The sequence below is a fragment of the Hipposideros armiger genome, unplaced genomic scaffold (assembly GCF_001890085.2).
Source record: "Hipposideros armiger isolate ML-2016 unplaced genomic scaffold, ASM189008v1 scaffold_90, whole genome shotgun sequence".
Taxonomy (NCBI): domain Eukaryota; kingdom Metazoa; phylum Chordata; class Mammalia; order Chiroptera; family Hipposideridae; genus Hipposideros; species Hipposideros armiger.
In genome coordinates, this window is record NW_017731440.1 from 423,901 (window position 1) to 443,562 (window position 19,662).

The window sequence follows — 19,662 nt, forward strand, 5'->3', positions numbered from 1 at the left end:
AGATTATTGGCCAGTTGCATGAAGCTGGCAGTTTCTCCCTTTTTCTGCCTCCAGCCCAGCTCTCGTAAGAGGGCCAGGATAGTATCGTGGTGCAATGCTAGTAGCTTCAGGTGAACAAGGAGACGTGGACAGCTCGGGAAATAATGTAGTGTTCTTTTCTTAAGCTGTTATTTCCTGATTAAGTCTATGAATATGAAGTTTGTGGTCATGTAATTTTTCCTGTTTTCCTCATTCTGTCATTCCAGTTATCTAGAAAATGTCATGTAAGAGGAAAGCACTATGGTATTATAAAGGCTTTGTGGTTTTTAGAATTATGAGGGTTAATTGAGATACCTGTTCATATACACATGACTCTTTTGGGCCTTTCTGAAGTCTAGGTTGGACCCCTTAACACACATTCTTAAAATACTTTTGACTTCTCCCTTGTAGTTCTTATTTGAGTTATATTAAATTCATTATAAGTTGTTAGAAGTTTATTTCACTTGCTCCTTTAAGATAGGTCATGCTTTATCTTTTGCTGTGTTCCTTGTGCCCAGCACAGTATTGCAAAGTAGGTAATAAATAACTGTTCTTCAGAAATGATAGCCATTGTTATTAGGGTTTTGCTATATTTATATTAGCTACCATGTATTGAGAATTTGCCAAGCTGATAGCACTTTACATACCTTATCTCACTGGATCGTCATAGTAGTCCTATTATTATCTCCATTATACAGATTATAGAAACACAGTAAATGGAGGAAGTGGCATTTCAATGGAGATGTTCTGACTCCAGAGCTAGTTGTCTTGTGTTAAACTGTTCACTTATAGAGTAGAAAAAGATTTTGTATAGTACTAAGTTTCAAAAGATATGAGTGCCTGTGTTCTTCCAATATGAAATATAATTTACGACTGTTTTTTTCATTGATGTCTCATCATGTGTAGTGCTATTTTCCTCTTTTATTCTGTTTTTTTTTTTTAATTTAATGATGATAAGGCATAGTGGATAGATGGGTAAAATGTCAGGTAGGTTGTCTCATAGTATAGCCTATAGTTTAAAAAAGTTTGAGAGTCATTGCTTAAAGTAACAGAATATATAGATTTTCATGGTCTTTATTTTTATCATTTTTTGGAACTTCCAACCTCTGATGATGTTTCAGACCACATGTTTAGTAAATTTCATACTAACCTTGTCATAATTATTGCACACATAATTTTTATATGCTGAGTTCTAGATTCAACAATTATTTATTATTAATATTATAAATATGATTTGGGGAGAAGAGGGTGCATTTATTATTTATTTGTAACATATAGTGGCCTACCTACATATTTCAAAATTCAGTTCGTTTTTTAAAAAGTTACATTTTAATAAAATTAATTTTACCACAACATATTAAATAAAATTGATTTTAGATGGCATAATGTATTTGTTCAACTTACATTGACTAAGTCTGTTTTTGATGGATAATGTTATTTCTTTGCTTTTAAGGCCCGTTTTCTGCTTTCAAAAGTCAACCCTTCACAGACTCATAATAACATGTATGCCTGGGGACAGGTAAGTGTAAATAGCAGATCTTGGAAGTTATTTCTCTGTGTATTTATAGTTTATTATTTTACTGAGAGCTACATTTTTTCCTATGTATTTGGTAACGCTTTCTATTGGAAAAGTAATGAAAAAGTAAGAGTAGAAAATAGAATTAGTATTTGGTGGCACTGTAGGAAAAAAAGTGATCATGTGAAATAGAACTCTTTTATATTTCAAATTTAACACCACACCCTTGAGAAAAAAGCAATAAAGTGTATAATACAAGACAGAAGTGATGATTTAAACTTGATGCTAGGCCAGGAACCACAAAAGGCCATAGTAAGCCTGGAGAGGTAGGGACTGTAGTTGAACAGGAGAGGCTGGAGGCCTGGAAAATCATTATTAATATATTTGAATTGGGTAGATGTTTTACCTCTTGGTACAATGTATCAACATTTATTGAGTGTCCAATATGCAGGCATCTCTATTGGTACTTTAGGGTACACAGCAATCATTGCTGCCTTTGAAGCACTTGTAGTCTGTTATTAAAGATAAACATAAATACCTAAGGAATTAAAATACAAGGCAGAATGGGGTATGTGCTTTTAGAGAGATGTAAAGTATTACAGAAGTTAGAAGAGGAAGACAGGAGGAGGTCACATGCTGGCAGCAGGAGAGGGTGTGTGATTCTAAAAGAGCTCAGAAAAAGTGACATTTCCTTTTAGAATGCTTATTATTTGTAGCCAGTGGTTGGAAATTACATGAAGAAGGGAATTCTAGGTAGAGGGTAGTATGGCTGAACAAGTAGCAGAACACGAGCTGAAAATGTGTCATCTAGCTAGGTGGTGGAGGATTTTGAACGCCAGGTTGAGGACTGAGGAGCTGAGTCTTTATTGGTTAAATGATGGGACGTTATTGGAGGTTTTTGGACAGAGGAGTGAATTTGAGTCTTAGATACTATAGTTGAATGGTAAGATTAATTGGGAGCAGTCTGTAGATTTGAAGCTAGATTTATTGAAGTAATCCAAGTTAGAGGAAATGAATGCAAGATGGTGAAAAGGAATTGATTTGGGAGATATTTCCAAAAGTAGACAGACACAATTGGACTTGATTAGAAGTTGCAGGAAAATAAAAGTTATTCCAGGGCAAAACAGCTACCCACAAAATCTGAATTCTGATTGGATCCTGGATTTGAGGGAGAGAGAGCTATAATCGGGATGATTTGTGAACGTTGAGTGTGGAGTATATGTCAGATACTAGTACAGTATTATCACATTTCTTGAGTGTGATGATGGTGTTGTGGTTATGTAGGAGATTGCCCTTGATCTTAGGAGATATATCCTAAAGTGTTTGAGGGTAAAATGTCATGATGTCTTCAACTTGCAGAAATGATTCAAGAAGAAGAAGAAAAATAAAAGGAAAGAAAAATATATAGAAACAAAGCAAATGTGGCAAAATGTTAATCAGTGAATTTAGGTATAGAGTATGTGCCTGTTCATTGTACTTTTGTCTGTAGGTTTGAATTTTTTAAAAATAGTTGAGGGAGAACAAGGTAATTTGGGGTTTTGAGTGTAGGAAACTAGGAGAACATGTTCCAGAAGTAGGAGAACCGAGAGGAAATGTTAGCCTTGAGACACTCTGAGCTTGAGATACCATCTAGAAGTTCATATTGAGCCAGTGGTTGGAAATTTGGGTTTGGCGATCAGGGAAAAGAGGTGAAAGTTGACTGTAGCAAGGTGATACTTAAAGTCATCACAGTGGATGTTTGTTCAAGGAGAGAGTTGAGAGGCAAAAGAGGCATGAGATAAAACCTTGAAGTATGAGTGGTAGGAATATTTTCTAAATAATCAGAGAGGTGGAGTGAAAATGAAAAAAATACCATGTTATAATAGATGAGGGAGGACTTTATAGAAGGAAGAATATGGGGGTAACAAATACTGAAATGCTACAGATACTTGAATGGTTATTATTTCAATAAGTGGAATTATTTCAATAGGAGGGTGAAGACTGAAAAAAGGTAGATGAATTTGATGACTAGGGTATCCTTTGTGGCCCATGGTAAGCGGTTTTAACATGGTAGTTGAGTAGAAGATTGATTGTAAGGAATTAGTGGGTGGTAAAGAAAAGGAAGTGGTAAGTATAAATGATTCTTTTGCAAAAATACCCTGAGTTTGAATAGTAGGATAGAAGGATGATTATTATTAGGGTTAGGGCATAGAACTTACTTACAGACCAAGTGTAAGGAACTAATGGGGGCACACAAAAGAACGCCTTGTAGATGTTTAAGATCCTTAAAACGAGACAGTGTGATCACCAGTACTACGTATCGGGAGTTAAGTATTGGTAAGGAGACAGGACATTTATTTATGCACAAACAATGGGTGAGAAGAAGGGTGAAGACAGATTTTGAGGTGGAGAGAAAGCTCACATGTTTCTTTCTAGTAATCAAAGATTGCTTGCAAAGAGTGAGAAGTGCTGGGGTTAAAGATAGAAAATAGAAAAGATTAAAAACAGCTATACGGAATATAAGAAGTCAACAGAGGATGAATAAAAGGCTTTTACAGCAGTGGTGAGGAGCCCTTTTATTTACTGACAGATTCTAGAGCATGCTTCCTTAATGTTCTTTAACCTTGCTTTGTAGTTCAGGCATTGCATCAGTGAAAGACTCGGGGGGTAATTTAGAACGGGAGCTAAGAAAGATGGACACTTAAGGGAGAAGAATAATTTAGAGCAGAGTTAAACAGTGGACTCTGAGGTCCAGGCTGGATAGGAGATAAATGAAGCACTAATTGGGATGAAGGCTCTTTCCCTTTAAATATATAGGCACCTGCAAATTTTGCTTTGATGTCTCTACCTTCACTGTTTCTCTGGGTGATTGCATCCACTCCTCTGGCTTCACCGTTCACCTGACGCTGACTTGCGGATTTCCACCTTTGGTTTGGCCTCACACTGAACTGTAGACTTGAATTTCTATAACTGCGTGCTGCACATCACTTGAGTTTCCTGTAGACTTTTCATAAGCAGCACGCCCCAACTTGAATATGTATATCTTTGACGTTATCTTGTTCTTGCTGACTTTCCAAGTTTTATAGAGGCCCCCACCATTTTCTCAATTCCCAAGCCTTGGAACTTTAGTCAGTTACATTACATCCCTTCTGCCCCTAATTATTCACAGATGGTTTGATCTATTGCCCTTGTCCATTCCTTCCTTTCCCTGTCACTAACCCACGTCGAGCCCTTGTTACTATCCACATTCCTGGGTGGAATTACCTGCTAACTGGTATCAGTGCTTCCGCCTTTTCCTCCATTTTGTCTCTGGCCAGAGTGGTCTCCCAGAAGCAGTTTAAAATCAGTACTGTTTAGAAATCTTCAGTAAGCCCTAATTGTATTATATGTATAATTTTTATATTGCTATTGAGGGTCCCTTATGGTATGATCCAAATAACTTTTTCTACTTTTAGCTCCTATTTAGTCATTTTAGGGAAACTGGATTTGCCATTCCACTTTGAATAAATTGAGCCTGTTCCCATCTCTGTTACTTTGTCCCCGTCATCACTTGGACATCATAGCCATCCCTCAGGCCTCAGTTAAGAGCTCACTGATTCCATGAAACCTTTCCTGATTGCGTGACTGGGTTTGTATAATATTCCTGCTCCTTCATCTCTTTTGTTCCCACCCATTTCTGATGGTACTTATTTCTCATGTTAGATTATAAATTACTCGAGGACAATAACTGTATCATGTTCATTTTGGACTTTCCACAGTACCTTAAAATAGCATATATTGAATATAATGGATATGGACAAGAGAACAGAGATTAGAGTATGGGAAGTTTATGGAGATGGTTAGGAGTTAAGGAGGTTTTCTGATGTAGATAAATTGATCCATGGTCTAAAAGTCTTAAAGTAAGGTTTTTATAGCAAGGAAAGGAGCTTAATCTTGGAAGATTTGGAAAGGTTATGTAGCACATGTGAGAGAAAAAAATTTGTGCCCATATAATGACTATGCGTTTACAACCTCACTATCACCTCCACCCTGTTCTACTTCTTGGGGGACAAAAAGCCAAGTATAATACTATGATGTGGAAGTTTGGAGCACAGAATGTACCACGAACCAGCCCTTCCATTATGCTTAAACCTAGTCATCTGAGCAGGGTTTCAGTTCTGGATCCCACAATTTATGAGAAACTTAGACTTAGTTAAGAAGATTGTGAGAAAATAGAAACGTAGCACCAATAAATAAAGTTCACGGAAATGGCTGTTAATCACTGTGGGAAAGTAGAGGTTAAAGGATACTTGAACTAGTATTTGTCAGGGGTCACATATCCTATTCCCTAAGGGCCATTGTGGTAACACAGGAGTGAAGCTGGCTGAGTGTGATTCCTGATATTCTCAGTGTCAGGAAGCAGTACCTGGGGGTGGGGGTTGCGGGATAGGGTTCGGGGGGAGGATCTTTAGAATCTTTTTCTAAGGGGGGCAGCAGTTCTTCCCCTCCAGCTGACTTTTGCCCTTCACATAATTCAGTTAACAAAATTTTGTGAGCCCACATTATGCAGACCAAATACAATATGTCTCTTTGTAGCTGAATTTCTGCGTTAAAAACCTGGTTTAGCTGATGAAAATACTGACTTGTTCCTTGTTTTTTCTTGGTTTAAATTACAACATGGAGATGTAATTGGGAAACAAGTAAAGAACTTGTTGAGTTGGAGAGACGTCATTCTGGGCTGATAGTTGGAAAGGCAGACTTTGCAAGTCACGTAACTTGTCTTTGCCTTCATTTCCTTGTCCACTGCAGAGTTTAATAATACATGCTTGATATGCACAGTGGTGCTCCGTAAAGGTTAGCTGTTAGTTTGTTTTCCTTATCAATGGAAAAAGCAAGCCTCTCCTTGAGGATACTTCAGATAGGGGAAAAAAACCTATTTTAAACTTCGAAGTTTAGTTCTTGCTGCCTGGAAGTAGCGGCATTAGAGGCGTAGACAAGAGGCCTGAGGGCTTTCTTGACCTATGATTTTTGTAAGAGAAATTATGTTAATAGTTTCATAGATAATAATCATAATGACTAATAAGCTGAATCTGTATTACGGTCACTATGCTAAGCTTTTTATGCACTTCCTATTTAATTATTAAAACACTCCTGTGAGATGGGTACTAGTAACCTACTATTTTCAGAAAAAGAAATTGAGGCTTATATAGATGAATTAACTTACCCAAGATCACATAGCCCAGCTGTGGCAGGGTTCAGATTTGAACCTAGGCCAGCCTGACTCCAGAATCTGCATCTTTATCATTAAGCTAAACTGATGATTGCAATTTAGGAATTAACTTGGTAGCCAAAAATTTCACTAAAAATTATGGAATCTAATACCTTAGCTTTCTTTTTGTCAGAAATCCAGTACCCAGTGGTAAGTGTTGCCCTTGGATGGCCTGAAGAGGGCAGCACTGCAACACTGCTTGTGACGCGGCGGTGCTGGAGGCCTGTGTTGCTGTAGTGCGTCTCGCACTGAAGAACCTAAAGCTCGGACCTTTCTGCCTAACCTTAGATAGGTTTCAAAGAGAAAAAAGGCGCATTTGAAAGCTTGAGATCAACCCAGTGCAAACTTTTGATAAGAGTGAATTGAACATTAGTACTTATAATTTCAAATAAGATCCTTTAGTATGTAAATTAGAAAATCCATATATGTATTTTTTATCTTGACTAGGAAAAATGGATCTGGGGTTAGGTGAATTGAGGTGGAAAATATGTATAAATGAAAAAAAAATCAGGTATAATTATAGGAAGAAAAAAGCAAGAGCTACCAGGTTATTAATTAGGTTGTGACATTCTTGAGACCTTGGCTTCTCTGCGTTATCTATAGAAGTAGACTAAGAAAAAGTATTTCGGTGTTATAAAATAATAGTTTTCAAAAGAGGTGGTAATAATAGCTAAAACATGTTGTATGGCTGCTCTGTCTCCCAGGTAGTAATTCTATTTGCTTTACTCAATTTAACTCATTTAATCATTACAACCACCATGTGAAATAGGTCCTGTTATTGTCTTTATTTTACAGATGAGGAAACTGAGACAGAGAGGTTAAGTAGCTTCCTCAGTGTCACACAGGCAGAAAGTGGCAGAGCCGGGATTGGAGCCCAGGCAGCCTGGCTCCAAACTCCAAGCTCTCTATTCTAGTGCTGCTGCCTCCCTTCATTAGCAAGGTTTTTAAGGTCTTATGAATTGACATACGAAAACACATAACAAAATTGAATTTCCTTTTTTCAGGAGCCTAATGGCATGTCTAGCTGTGCCGTACTAGAACCACAGGAGCTAATAAGTTCTCATCTCACATTTGCCTCTAACTTGCTGATCTCCTCTGAAAATTACTTAATCTCTTTTTTAGACTTTATGTATTTATTGATTAATAGTAACTTGAGTATCAGGTGAACAATCTAAAAATCCTGATATAAAATCTTTCTCTTGTTATAGTAAAATTTCATTATTAATGGGTTGGATTACCAGGGTCATTCTGTCAACACCGTTTGCATTAATAGAAGTTAGGAATTTTCCTTAACTCTCATTAATTATATACAACCTGCAGAGATCAATTAAAATGACTTGAAAACTTATAAGCATAGTTTATTTTAAAAATGATGTGTTTGCTTCCTTCCAGCTGGCATTTCTGTTAAAAATGTAGAATTGGAGTTTTATTTTAGTAAATGGAGCAATAAGGAGACTTACTCCTTAGTAGTGATAAAAGCACCAATAAATTCAAGAAGATTAATGCTACTTGAAATAGTAAGTTCGGTATGGACCTATGCTAACACCAATAGGTAAATTGCGATACAGCCATGGTGCTGACCGCTTGGAGTTAGTTCAGACCCCACGAGTTCAAGGACATGGTCCACAACAAGACAGCCTGCACTTTAGATGTCTGCTGCAGGTAGGGTCCCAGGTACCCACACTTCAACCAACTGGCTACAAATCCGTGTGTGTGTGTAGGGGGCTCACATGCCCCCCTCAGGTCCAGTAATTTGCTAGAACAACTCATAGAACCTAGCAAACACCTTACTTATGATTACTGCTTTATTATAAAGGTTACAAATTAGGACCAGCTAAATGAAGAGACAGACACAGTGAGGTCTGGGCGGGTCCTGGGTGCACAGCTTCTGTGCTCTTTCCCCTTGGAATCAGGGTGTGTCACCCTCTCAGCACATTGATGTATTTGTCAAATGGGAAACTCCACTGAGCGTTGGTATCCAGAGGTTTTTTTGGGTGGTTCCTTTCTGTAAGCATGATTGATTGAATCATTTGTGCCTGATTGAGCTCTGTCTCCAGCCCCTCCTTTCCCATCCCTGCAGGTCAGGCTGTCTTAAAGCACCAACCCTCATCACATGGTCGATCTTTCTGGTAACTGGCCTCCATCCATCCTGAGTCATCTCACCTCATAGCATAAACTTTCCGTGTTTGTTAAACATGTGTTTATATTGCCTATAGATTTGAAGGTCTTACACTATGTTTTAATCATAGCAAATATCTTTTTTTTCTAGGAGTCTGGAGCACCTATTCTCACAGATGATGTTAGTTTACAAGTGTTCATGGATCATTTGAAGAAACTTGCTGTGTCAAGTGCAGCTTGAAGTGCTAAACATGTTAAGGACGTCGAAGAAGATGAAATAATATTTCAGTTTTCATTTTTTCCCTTTTTTAGTTCATCTGTGGAAACCAACAGAGATATCTCGCTAGACTCCTTTTGTACTAGTGTGGTTCGAGACAACGTATGGAAAAATGTTCACTTTTGTAGATTTAAGCTGGGATGTAAGAGCATTAAAAACAAAATTGTTTTTGCTTGCCACAGTATTATAACTGGTTTTGGAAATTTGAGGTCTTTATAACTTAATTATGTTAAAGAGTAAAAATAGAGTCTGCCATATACGACAGAGACATAACCATTTGTATATTGCAGAAACATCCAAGTGGCACTGAATGTCCATGCTGACTTTTAAAAACTTGTTTCTTAATTTCAGTTAGAAAGTAAACAAAATCAACAGTAATGGTAAATGTGAATATTTTTCCTGTTTGTCGAATATTTTTCTGTGATTTTCAGCACTTATATTTACACTTTTTCTGTGCTTATTCTTTTAAGGCAGATTTATTTTTATGATGATTTGTTTAGGAATTATTTGACTTTATGTATGGTAATTTTCATGAAGATAATTTAATGTTTTTGGTCATTTGGAGAAATAGCTTAGAGATCATAAGTTTTTTGTGTGACAATCCTACAACTGACAATAAATGTGAAATTCCCAAAAGTACCCGACTTATGTGATTAAACGTGATAATTTTTTAAAAAGGCAGATGGAAAATAAACCATTTTGTGAGAATGCATTTTAAAAAGGCTTGGCAGTAAAAAAAGACTATTGTAACTTGTAAACCAAATTTGGTTTTCACTGCATGGTTTTGTTTTTCCCCCTTGTTTTTCTGAGATAAATTTTACACTATATACTTCAGTATTTTAACACTATTTTGGGAGTTTACACATTACTTTTTGTTTCTGCCTCCATTTTGTGAAATCTATTTAAAGTTGTAGTTCTTATTGAAACAGTATTATATAATGTGTTGTTGAATTATATCATGTGGTGATGCTGAGTTCTGTTTTGATTTATTCATTAGTATCATTCACTTTTACCTTTTAAAGTTTACTTGTAGCAAATGTTTACATTGCTAAAGCCAGATATATTTACCAATAAAATTTACATCAAATAAAAGGTGGTGCTATGATGTAAGCTTAGGACAGTTTTGATGATTGTACTTGCATGAACACAATCATATGATGATAAAAAGACAGAAACTTAAAAAATTGTTTATATGTTATACACAATTAGAAAAAATAAATTGCTCTGTTCCATTTTATTTTAATTCAATTGTGCTAGGCATAAATACCAATAAAGTTACTTTTTCTCTGTTTTACTCCTTGTTTTGATATCTAGTAAAGCCTGAGAAGCATAATGTAAAATCAGAGCATTTAAATCTGCTATTAGTGGATTAAAAAGTCATTTATTAAAATAACAGCTGTATCGAGATACAATTCATATACTGCTCACCCATTTAAAGTGTATAGTTCTTTGGGTTTTAGAATATTCACCGCAATCAATTTTAGAGCATTTTTTATCACCCCTCCCAAAATAGTTAACTCATTTTTGCCATAAGGAATTGTGTTTTGGAGTTAACATGTTTTGAACTCAGGAAATACCCTGTGATGATGCTATATTTACTTTGCCTGGCCCCTATGTCTTTTAAGAACATAAGAAATACACGATTTCTTCCCTTGAGTGATTTTGGTACTTAATCCTAAACTGTTCTCTACTTCTAAATTAATTACAGCTGAAGATGCTGAAGTATCTCTATTTAAGGGATAAGGAAGAACAAATATATCATCATACCGTTTTAGCTTACCATTTGAAAGAGAGCACCCAGGACCATTTGTGTGTATCATTTAGCTATTACTAAATTGCTAGGTATTTATTGATAAATAGACTGTTGAAGGAAGACATGTTTAACCCTTTTAACATTGAGTAGATAAAGGATATTTGCTAAATCACTAGCAGCACTGAGAAGCTTTAGTTATGTCCAGGACTATTTTGGAATTCATTCTTGAACCTACCACCTTTAGTGGCCTTACCTCTAAAAATGGCCTTAGACCTTATCTATGTACTCTTGTATTTTGGTGTAACAGGGTAAATTTGTTTTTATTGACTGGTTCCAAAGTGAGCTGGCATTTTCTCTATCCATTTCCCCACTTGATAAACTTCCATCTCATATTCCCTGTCTCGGCGTGCACTTAACAAATGTGTAGTGTCCAGTGTAGACCAGAAACCAAGGAATTATTTTCACCGTTTACCCTTCTCAACATTTTTATCGATTCTACCTCTCCTATGTCTCCCTAATCTATTTACTGTTCTCTATCTTTGTGTTACTCCACCTTCATCATACCTAACCTGGTTTGGTGAAACAGCCTCCTAACCGGTCTGCTGCTTTTCTGGTGACATTGTATATGACATATCATTGAATCCCAGCTCCCCCCTAGAAAAATAGTACAAAGGACACAGTTGAAAAGGTAGCAACGGAAAGGGGTCTCTAGTTCTACCTACACATTACTCTTAAGTGTGGCCTTTGGGATCCTTATAGGAACAAAAGCAGATGCATTCTTTATTGGCTACTACAGATTTAATGCTGTGGCTTATTGCACTCGGTTTTGTTTTAAATGAATATGTTTTTTCAGTTATTTTTCAAACAACACTGACAGGATTATTTGCTTTCTAATGCCCATATTCACATTTTTTATTTTCATTTTCCATGTCTCCAATATACATGCATACATTTTGTACTCTTAGGTGCTTTATTTGTATTCATCTTGAGCATTTTATCAAGTAATTCTACAGATGTTTCTGTAATAGTTTACCTTTTGAAATTAAAACATTCTTATGTTTATTCTTCCTCAGTTTAGTCTATTGAAACAAAAGGTGGTCTAAGTTTAATGTGTTATCTGGTGAATACAATAATAGGTATGAAATAGTGAAGTTACATTACTAAATAAATCCAGATTGTTTTTCTTCCCCTTCTGTGGAGTATACTCATATAAAGCCCAATTATTTGGGTTGAGGTTGGAATGGTGGGAATGGAGGATTTTTTTCCACCCTAAGGAAACCTAGAAAAAAGTAAGTAAATGGTAATACTTCTAAAACATTTGGAAGATGGATAGAAATATTAACTTTAGGCTTTGTTAGATCAACATGGAATTATGTATTTTTACAAGTTAAGGATAAAGACCAAACCAGGATATATAATTTTAAAACCAGAATATGTAACTTCAAAACCAGTAAAGGTAAAGAAGCAATAACAGTAATTTGATCAATCGAAGAGAAGGAAAGAAAGATTTAAAAAGGCAGCAAAGGGAAAGCATGGTAAAAATAACATGCAAAAGATCATAACATTCGTATTTTTAGTGTATTTTATGAATATGGGAAAATACTGGCCTTTCACTGTAATGAACATTACATGTACTATTTTTTAACCTTTTGCAAATTTGTCTTAAGACTTCATAAAAATTGATCTTTTTCACATATCCATGTTCTATAGAGTATAGCCAGATTTGTCAATCTTTGTTCAGTTGATTGAAGAACACTTTACTAACTTCAATTTTTTTTTTCTCATTTGAAGCAAGTGCACAAATAGGAAAATTCATAAAAATAAGTTTGGTAGAGATTCATAAACCCACTTCACACTACATTCCTAAATTCTTAAAACTTTCTTCAGGGTTGTTTCTAGTGGCTTTCCAAAAACTTCTTGGTCAAAACATGTCCACTAAAATACATAAACTAGGAAATTCAAGCTACATTTCTATTACATTTGGTAAAACCCTCCAGAATTTTTTTTTTCTTTTGCAAAAATGAGAGCAAGTGGCTGCGTGTTGGTGAACACTGACACTGATCCTTTGACTTAGAACAAATGTCCAGTTATGGTGAAAATGATCAGAGCATTTGAACATTGCTCTTTTAATTTCTTCTGGCCATGTCAGACCAACATTTTTTGCTGCTTTCCTGGCATTCTTAAAAATGTGAATCTTTCTTCAATGTCAATGTCTAGTTTCTTACATTTTGTTTTTACATAGTTAGTAGCCTTCTTCTCTACAATTTCTTCAAGGAATAATTCCGAAGCTTAATGTTTCACTGCATACCATTGAAGCCAGATTTAGACTGCAACTATTCAACGTTTTTTGTCCATGCCAATTAAGAAGCTTAATTATTTAATGACCAAGCCACCTAAACATTTTCTTCTAATGAATTTCAGGGAAAACCTGATGTTACAGCCATACATTTATCACTCATGAATATAGAAGTAGTTACAAAGTTGAGAAATTGTGAAATTTTGGAGTTAAAAAGCTCCATTGAAGCCATTAAGCACTACCTCCTCGCTCAATTCAAGAATTCCTTCATAATATCCCTGATAGTTACCCTTACAGTGAAAAGTAAAACAAGACAGCTGTAAATTGCTGAATGCTACGAGTGACCCTTGAAGATAATGTTAGTGAATTGGGAAGGATTAATATGTGACATATCAGACTAAGTGTTGACCAGAGTTTGATGGATAACATTTAAATCTTGTTTTATACAACACAATTCGGAGGGACTATAGCCACGGACCACAAAGCCATCTGGCACTCCGATACTGTCATTAAAAGAGAGCGTGGCAACCCATTATGCAGGCGGGGGTGGNGGGGGTGGGAGTGGGGGGTTGCTAATTTAGAAATAGGCTCCCAAACAGGACATTGTGCACGCAGTTTTCAACAGAGCTATACGTTTCCCAGCTGCAAAAACCTGAGTATGTCGGTATAGAAAGTGCATCGCAGAGCCGGGTGGTGTGAACCTGTCTCTACAGCACATATGGTCTGCTCTGGTGGGGGATGCCGGTTTCCAGTCTGTGTCAAGGTTTTTGTTCAGCTGTCTTAACAGGTAGGGCAAAGCAGCCACAGAATGATCCTGTGTATACATTTAGCCTGTTCTGGGACTGTACTGTTTGTTTTGGCAAAATAGGGAAATCTGTAAAATCCACAGTTTTAGTAGGGGTTAGAAATGTTTCTAAGAATAACACATCTGGAGCTTACTCAGGAATTATAGTAAAGATGTCATGTTGAAGTGATACATGTACTGATTAAAGAACCTCCAATAAGGAAGGATCACCTTTCACGTTTTTTTTTAGTGGTTTTAAGCAGGTAGCTCCTGTCTTCAAGGAAATTTAAAAATAATGTAATCTGCAGAGGTTTAAAAATTAATCTCCATAAAATCCTTGTGAGAGGCTGGTTGGCCAAGTGCTTTGCCTGTTTGAAAACATTTGTGAAGAAGTCACATTCAACAGAGATGAGAGAATCACAGGGCAGTGCTTCTGTCACTTGAACATGCATAAGAACCACCTGGGTAATGACAAAATGCAGATTTTGAAGTAGGTTGGAAACTGTGTCTGAGAGTTGGCCTTTCCAACAAGCTCCTGGTGATACCAGTGCTCCTTGCTGGACCATAATTTAGAAAGCAAGTTCAGCTAAAAGCAACATTTTCCTCACGTTTTGCGACTTCCATAGGAAGAAGCCCAGCAGTCACTTGGAAATGTGCATTCTGGAATCAGGAGACTCAGGTTTGGGGATCCCCAGCACAGAATTCACAGTGGAAGTTACCAGATTAGATGAGGCTGCGCTTATTTAATTATTTACTAAGTGCTAACAAGGTAGGTCGGGAGACAGTCAGATACGTCTCCTGTGGAGTGCGGATTATGCCTTCGTGTGTGGTGTCTTGCAGTGTTTAATTCTAAAATTCTATTTTTAATGAGAACATTAAGTCAACTAGTTTATCAAATATATTTTTTCCAGCAAGGAAGTATTTCTATTAAAAAGGCTATCAAGTTACTGAAATATTAATGGTAGTACAATATCATGTAACCAAAGAGAATGTTTTCACCGAATCCTGGGTTTTGATAATATTCAGAATCTGATTTTAATTGTGTTGAGAAAAATGAGATCCTGAGTAATAAACTGTGAAATGGCTTAATTAACAATTGTCTATTGTTAATTGCATCCCATTTTTTTGGACCATGAAATAGATTGCCAACGCATGTTATAAAATGTTCTTAATCAGGTGTATTTGTTAATTGGCTAGATAATCATTATGGGTTAGGTAGACATGGATCTTCCCAGAGTTAGAAACATAAACTTGACAGTTTGAGCCGACTTTAGATCAACAGACTACATTTTGTGTGTGTTGTAGGTTCTCATCTTCTTATATAGAGGATGCCAAAAAAATAATGTATGCACATTTTAAGAAAGGAAAAACCTATTAAAATTATAGTACTCAATATATACCGATAACAACAGATGAATACAAGACATGTGTATACATTTTTTTGGCACCCCAGTATATTTACAATGGGTCTTTTCAATTATGTTTACTCACTGAGTGCCATACAAACTTTTGACATGTCTTGTTGTAAATGACTCTAATGATTAGTTTCCATTTGGAGTCTAAAGTCCAGCATGGTTTCAGGGAGCTAATGTTTTTTTATTGCAGGTTGTCTGGCAGGAACATTCATGGCGCCTGCTGTGCTTACTCAGCCTACACGGGTGACAGCTACATCTGCTTCTCCATCTGCACCTTTCGCTTTTCAGCTGATGCCATTAGCTGTCTGTAACACTTAAGAATCTGACTGTATCTAATGAGGGAAGCTAACTGAAAAAAAAATCTCCATTTTTCTGTAAGAACTTCCACAAAATAAGAGTTCTATGGAATGAAGGGGAGATTTGTTATGATTAAGTAGATTATGAAGCTGTGATTGTCAAATAGAGATATGTTTAAATATCTTACTTTTATTTATTAAGAAAAGTATAATCACAAAATGAGTTTTAATCACGATGGATGCTGTCATATTTGTCTCTGTCATAGATAAAAACCCACTTATAAACAAAATCTAAAGTTACCTCTACAGAGTAAGAAAAATAAATTCTTAACATAGTATAGCAGACATGTCAATCATCACCCCTGCTACACTCGGCATGTCCTCTGCTGAGCTAAGTGACCAGCCCCGGTCTTTTCCTTCAGCAAAAGGTTGGAATCAAGTTTCCTAAAGGCACCGAATCCATAGGCTGGCTGCTGACCTATGAAGTGACTTGGTACGAAAAAGTTTCCTCAGGAAGGATATGATAATTAACTAGATTGATTATACTCTCTTTTTATAAAAGTTGATTAGGAAAATTCAGAGAGCAGCAGCCATTCTGTAATGAGAGGAAAAATGATAAAGAAACAAGGATTGGAAGAGACACACTGATGGTGGAACATTACGGTGAAGGTTCCCAAACTCAAGGAGGATAGTTCCTCGATCGCCTTGAACATGGTGACATGATGCTGCAACTTTCTGTAGAATGCTGTGAGGTTATGTCCTTCTCTGTCTGCTGGGCCTGCTCTGCAGGGTAGAGATTCTTAGTGGGCTATATCCAGGGGAAGAGTGTTTTGGTAATGAGAGTCCCTCTCAGCTGGGAGTCTGGGCTAAAAAACGAACACTCCTTTGCACAACTCCATGACACCTTGTGTAACATCGGGGAGTGTTTCTTGGCAGTTGTAGGAAAAATAACTCAGAGATATCATCATTCAATCACTTTATATGCAATAGTATGTAGGTTTCGTAAGTGCTGATAGACTAGAGATAAAAATGATTTATACAGCAGCTCCTTGTGCTAAAAATATCAATTGCTGATGATCCTAGAAATTTAGAGAAAAAACCAATCAGGTATCTGCAGGGAGGAAGGCATAAGGTATTTGTTTATTCTCCCTTGAAAGAAAATTATAATCTCATTCCAAATAACCAGTAAGAGATTATCTATGTGTTAGATACGCTTATACATTAGCGTATATTCATCTTTTATTTCTGAATCCTTTGATTTAACAAAATTAATATTACAATTTTACTGCTAGCCAAGTCTTTTTTACTATTAAATTTTAGAAGGCTTGTGAAACAAAACTTGTCAAGAGATAAAAATTATTCTGTGCTCTTTCTTTCTGTTGTGAGATGTGTCATTACATTTCTCTGTATTATTTTCACTTTTTACTTATAGAATTGCTGAACTAGCTCTTGAATTGAGTGAACATTTAAATTCGTTCTGGTTTTTTTATATTAATAAGCCCTCAGTGAACAAAGGAGAGAATGCATAAAGAAAGAAAATAAAGGATTATATAATAAAAATAACAAGGAAAGCATTTCAGAGACACATATCAGAAAAGACTAAGGATAAATTAAATTTCAATCAAGAAGTGATTATAGTGTGGAGGCACTAACATCTTTTCATCACAGGAGGGCAGCAGTTACTACATAACTGGAAACTCAAGTGACGTTTTTCGTATCTTTCTCCTCCACTTTAAATTCTGAACTTTTCTAATTCTTTATGTTTTTTTTCTATCAACACCTATGCCTTAGTGTTTGATTTTTTGGAAAGCTCATCCCTACTCCTGTGTGAAATAATTGGACCCCAAAGTAAAAAATAGTTTGTTGAAAGGGTACAAAATTGGAAAGTATGAATTTAGCTCCATATCGTGCATGAAAAGCTTTCAAAATCTGAGTGCCCAGAAGAAAATTATAAATACATGAAATTTCAGATTTTCTCTGTGAATCAATTCTTTTTATTTATTTATTTATTTTAAAAGATTTTATTGGGGAATTGGGGGAGGGAACAGCATTGGGGAATTGGGGAAGAGGAACAGACAAGTTGCTGTCCTTTTGTTTTTCAGTCTAGTTGTGGAGGACGTAGCTTCACTGGCCCATGTTGGTATTATCCTTGTGCTCTTCCAGGCTGAGGCAGATCGGTCGCCGGCCATTGGACAGCCGCTCACGGCAGCTCACAAAAGCTCACACCTGCTGCCAGTCAGCGCCGCTGCAGTCTACGCTGTCGCCGGCCATTCACAGCAGCCCAGCTCCAGGTAGAGCTGTTGTTCACCATCTTAGCTGTAGAGGGTGCAGCGTCACTAGCCCATGTGGGATCCGAACCAGCAGCCCTGCTGCTCAGAGTTCGTGCTCCCAAGCGAACTCTTAACCAATGATGAGCCACTCAGCTGGCCCTTAATTCTGTCTAAAGCAGCAATGGTGGGTTCCATAGTACAGTCAGATTTGGTGGGCATCTCCAGATGTGACTACATTTTTTACCTATAATTTCTTGTAGAATATTTAATTATTTTGGCCACATTCCTATTTTGGCTACAACCTAAATAGAGATTTAAATCATGACACTACTCTTTATTTATCAAAAGCACAGTAACCATAACCAGAAAAATCTGTGTTAGCATGGAAACTGAACAAAAGTGAGAAAACTTTTAGCATCTTAGAATGTCACATGAGTGGAGATCTTTTGTGAAGATAAACAGTTTTGGTAAATGTTAGAAATAGTGAGTGTTTCAGCTATTTTTAAGCATCAAGGTTTGAATACTTGCTATTTTTTAGTAGGGGTAATCCAACAGAGTTTAAATTCAGAGATGTTTTCTTTTCTTTTCTTTTTTTTAAGTATAATCAAATGTATTTTCATCTAGCAAGGAGGGAAAAACAGATATAGCCTCTGTCTTTAAGGGAAAAAGTCCACTGATGTTGACTTAAAGCAGAAATGAAGAGAGCAGAGGGTGGCAGAGCGGGGCGTTTAGGAGCACGGACTCTGGGACAATGTCTGGGTTCCTGTCCCAGCTTTGCCACGCCCCAGCAGAATCACTTTGGGCACATTTTCTAACTTCTCTGGGCCTGCTTCCTCAGCTGTAAGATGGAGATAATCATAGTACCGTACCACCTCTTAGGGTTGGGTGACAATTAAATGATCGAGTGCCTGTAATATGTTAGATCACTGCCTGGCCCATATTCAATGCCCTGTATTGGCTGTCATCATTGTCACGGGAGAACTTGCTCCTCTCTGACTCTTCACTGTCTATTAGGCAACTCGCATTATTATCTGCGTTTTACAGACGAAGACCCTAAGGTTTAAAGACCTTACAAAAGCTTGATTAGCTGGTAAGTAGTAAAGTCCACAGATTATACTGTGTAGATCATACACAAATGCATCATGAAGTACAAACGAAGAATATGTTCAATGGTTATTTATAACATGCATTGAGCACTCACTCTGTACCAGGCACTGTTCTATGTGCTAAGGATAATCTCTGAGATAGGCACCATTATTACTCCCATTTTGCCAATGAGGACATCAAGGCACCGAGTGAGTAAGTAACTTACTCAGGATCACACAGCTGCTTAGGGGTAGCTAAGCAGAGATGTAAATTGAGAGGTAAGTCCAGGTAGTTTGCTCCAGAACCCATGCCCTCTTCTCATTCCCTGAGGGTGATTAAAATTCCAATGGAGCTTGTATGAGGTCCTGAGATGAGGAAGGGTGTTGGAGGAGGTGCTGCAGAACATATGACCGATGGTTGACCAGAAAGCTGGATCCGGGTAGTTGGAGGTTCCTGGCCTCTCCCACGTTTACGGCATGTATGCTCCACCTACTGTTCCCAGAGTGGGAGGCATTTTTTTTTATTGTTAGTTTCAGGTGTACAGAACAATGCAATAGTTATCCTTTTCACCCTCACAAAGTAACAACCCCCTCCCCCCATGTATTG

At 36.9% G+C, this 19,662-nt stretch overlaps 1 protein-coding gene across 1 annotated transcript in view; it reads left to right on the forward strand.

The window, feature by feature from the left end:
* Window positions 1–10,450, forward strand: part of SEC23A (SEC23 homolog A, COPII component) — a 57,737-nt gene extending 47,287 nt beyond the window's left edge. Inside the window, exons 19-20 of the mRNA XM_019644680.1 lie at window positions 1,472–1,537; window positions 9,031–10,450. Of these exons, the coding sequence (XP_019500225.1) occupies window positions 1,472–1,537; window positions 9,031–9,120 (156 nt within the window). The 3' untranslated portion in view covers window positions 9,121–10,450. The remainder of the gene's footprint in view (window positions 1–1,471; window positions 1,538–9,030) is intronic.
* Window positions 10,451–19,662: the final 9,212 nt, after the last annotated feature.